General features: G+C 41.3%; 1 protein-coding gene across 1 annotated transcript; it reads right to left on the bottom strand.

Annotated features, from left to right (window-relative positions):
• LOC132286013 (AAA-ATPase ASD, mitochondrial-like) lies at positions 1-1,821 on the bottom strand. The gene has a single exon (XM_059788267.1). It carries the CDS (start codon positions 1,695-1,697, stop codon positions 153-155), a length of 1,545 nt encoding a protein of 514 aa, XP_059644250.1. The 5' UTR covers positions 1,698-1,821; the 3' UTR covers positions 1-152.
• Between the last annotated feature and the right edge of the window lie 202 nt (positions 1,822-2,023).

Raw genomic sequence — 2,023 nt, 5'->3', positions numbered from 1 at the left:
TTGGATTTTCAAGGTTCCATTGTCTTTTAATAAAATTCTAACTTGCCATAATATTAGCAAACAAAAAGTAAACATATAATTCTAAATGAGAATGATTTGAATAACATAACTCACTTGTTATTTCATAGTAGTTTTGCTTATCTTGGTGATCACTAAGCATCTTTCTTTTCCAATTCCTCGTCTTTTAATTCCTCTTCAGCTTTCTTCACAGGCGCAGCTGCTTCCAATCCCTTGTCTTTCACTTCCTCTTCGGCTTTCTTCACAAGCGCGGCTGCTGCTTCCTTCTTCACATCCTCAAGAGCTCGGATCAAGTTCGAAAGGCATTTCTCTGCACCTTCTCTCGGGGACTTGGGCATCAGGTTCTCTGCAACGTCAGCCGGTGTAATCTTATTCTCCTTCATCAACCCTTCAATCGATTCGAACATTGGATGTGTTTCCAGCATCAGGTAATTTTTCGCAAGCACTTTAAACCCCTCAAAACTGCAGTACGAAAGCTCAATATGTTTATCCATCCGCCCTCTTCTTATCAGAGCCGGATCCAGCTTCTCCACATAATTTGTAGTAAACACAACAATTCTCTCCCCTCCACAGGCAGACCAGATCCCATCAATGAAATTCAAAAGCCCCGAAAGGGTGACTTTGCTTCCGATCTCCTCCCTGACCTCTTTCCCAGCAATTTCCTTCTTCTTGCCCTTCTCATTTTTATCATCATCTGAAGATTTCTCAATGTTCTTTGTCCGTTGTCCTGTAAGATCAAGAGAGCAGTCAATATCCTCAATTACTATAATGGACTTACTCGTCGTCGCAATCAAAAGCTTCCTCAGCTCTGTATTGTCCTTCACTGCTGTGAGCTCCAGATCATACAAATCATAACTCAACAAATTTGCCATTGCAGCGATCATTGTCGATTTCCCGGTCCCCGGTGGACCATAAAGTAGATATCCCCGTTTCCACGCCTTCCCGATTCTTGAATAAAAATCCTTACTCTGGCTGAATGTCAATAGATCTTCAACAATCTCCTGCTTCTTCTCCGGCTCCATCGCCATTGTCTCAAACGTTGCAGGATGCTCAAACACAATGTGACTCCACATAGTCTGCTTGTGGCTTGAATACTTATAAGTGGGACTGTTTGTGTAAAGTGTCCTCTGTCTGTTTTTGATCCTGATTTCCTTCCCTTTCTTCAATACATGGTCCAAATAAGCCTCAGATATCAACTCCCTATGCCGCTTGTGGAACTTGAGCTTGTAATACCTTCTCTCCGGCTCCGGATAGTACGTCATGGTCCTCGCCCGTGACACGATTTTAGTCGAAATCCACTTGACCTTCACACCACGAAATTCATCAGTCACTCTTTCATGTTCATCCATGCTTAAAACCAACTTGCTGCTGTCCCTTCCCATCTCGGCCTTGAGTCTCTTAGCACTTGTCGACGAATTCACGCTAAGGTAGGCCTCCACCGTGGAGTAGGCTTCACTGCGCTTGAGCCGGCTTCCGGTGAACTCATGGATAGAAATCTGGATATAGGGATAGAAGTAGCCCATGATTCTACCAGTATATGCTGACAAGTAGTGACGGACCTCGTAGGGACAGTATTGGCGTATGATCGCCCAAAAGAACACGAAACTGGCAATGGTTGAGCCTGTCATCGCCCACATCTCAGTCATCCTCATCGGTGCCATCATCGGAGCCATGTTCATTGAATTTGCTAGCTCTCTTCTTCTTCTTCTTTGTCCTTCACATAAAAGAAAAGCTTTATTTATCTTTATTGTGTCTTGGAAATCAAGTAGAGAAATTATTGTACAATGGAGAGCAGGACGACTCAATATAATTTGAGGCCTTAGACGAAAAAAATAAAGTGACCTTTTAATTAAATCTACTCATATATTTATACCAGTAATATGCTAATTATTGGTTTAGAGATTTTTAAACCTATCAATAAATTTCGTTAATTAATTGGCTATGTGTTTTCTAATAGTCACAAAATATATAATTTTATGATAACAAAATTAATAAAACTATAAAC

The sequence above is a fragment of the Cornus florida genome, unplaced genomic scaffold (genome assembly GCF_030987335.1).
Source record: "Cornus florida cultivar Cherokee Brave unplaced genomic scaffold, ASM3098733v1 CherokeeBrave_3.0.0_Hap2_Chr11, whole genome shotgun sequence".
NCBI classification, from domain to species: Eukaryota; Viridiplantae; Streptophyta; class Magnoliopsida; order Cornales; family Cornaceae; genus Cornus; species Cornus florida.
The sequence above is the reverse complement of the archived record's forward strand: the minus strand, read 5'-3'. Positions and strand labels throughout refer to the sequence as shown.

What these genes read in the sequence shown, in the direction of transcription:
- LOC132286013 (XM_059788267.1), bottom strand. Translation starts at nt 1,697, where the DNA reads ATGAACATGGCTCCGATGATGGCACCGATGAGGATGACTGAGATGTGG.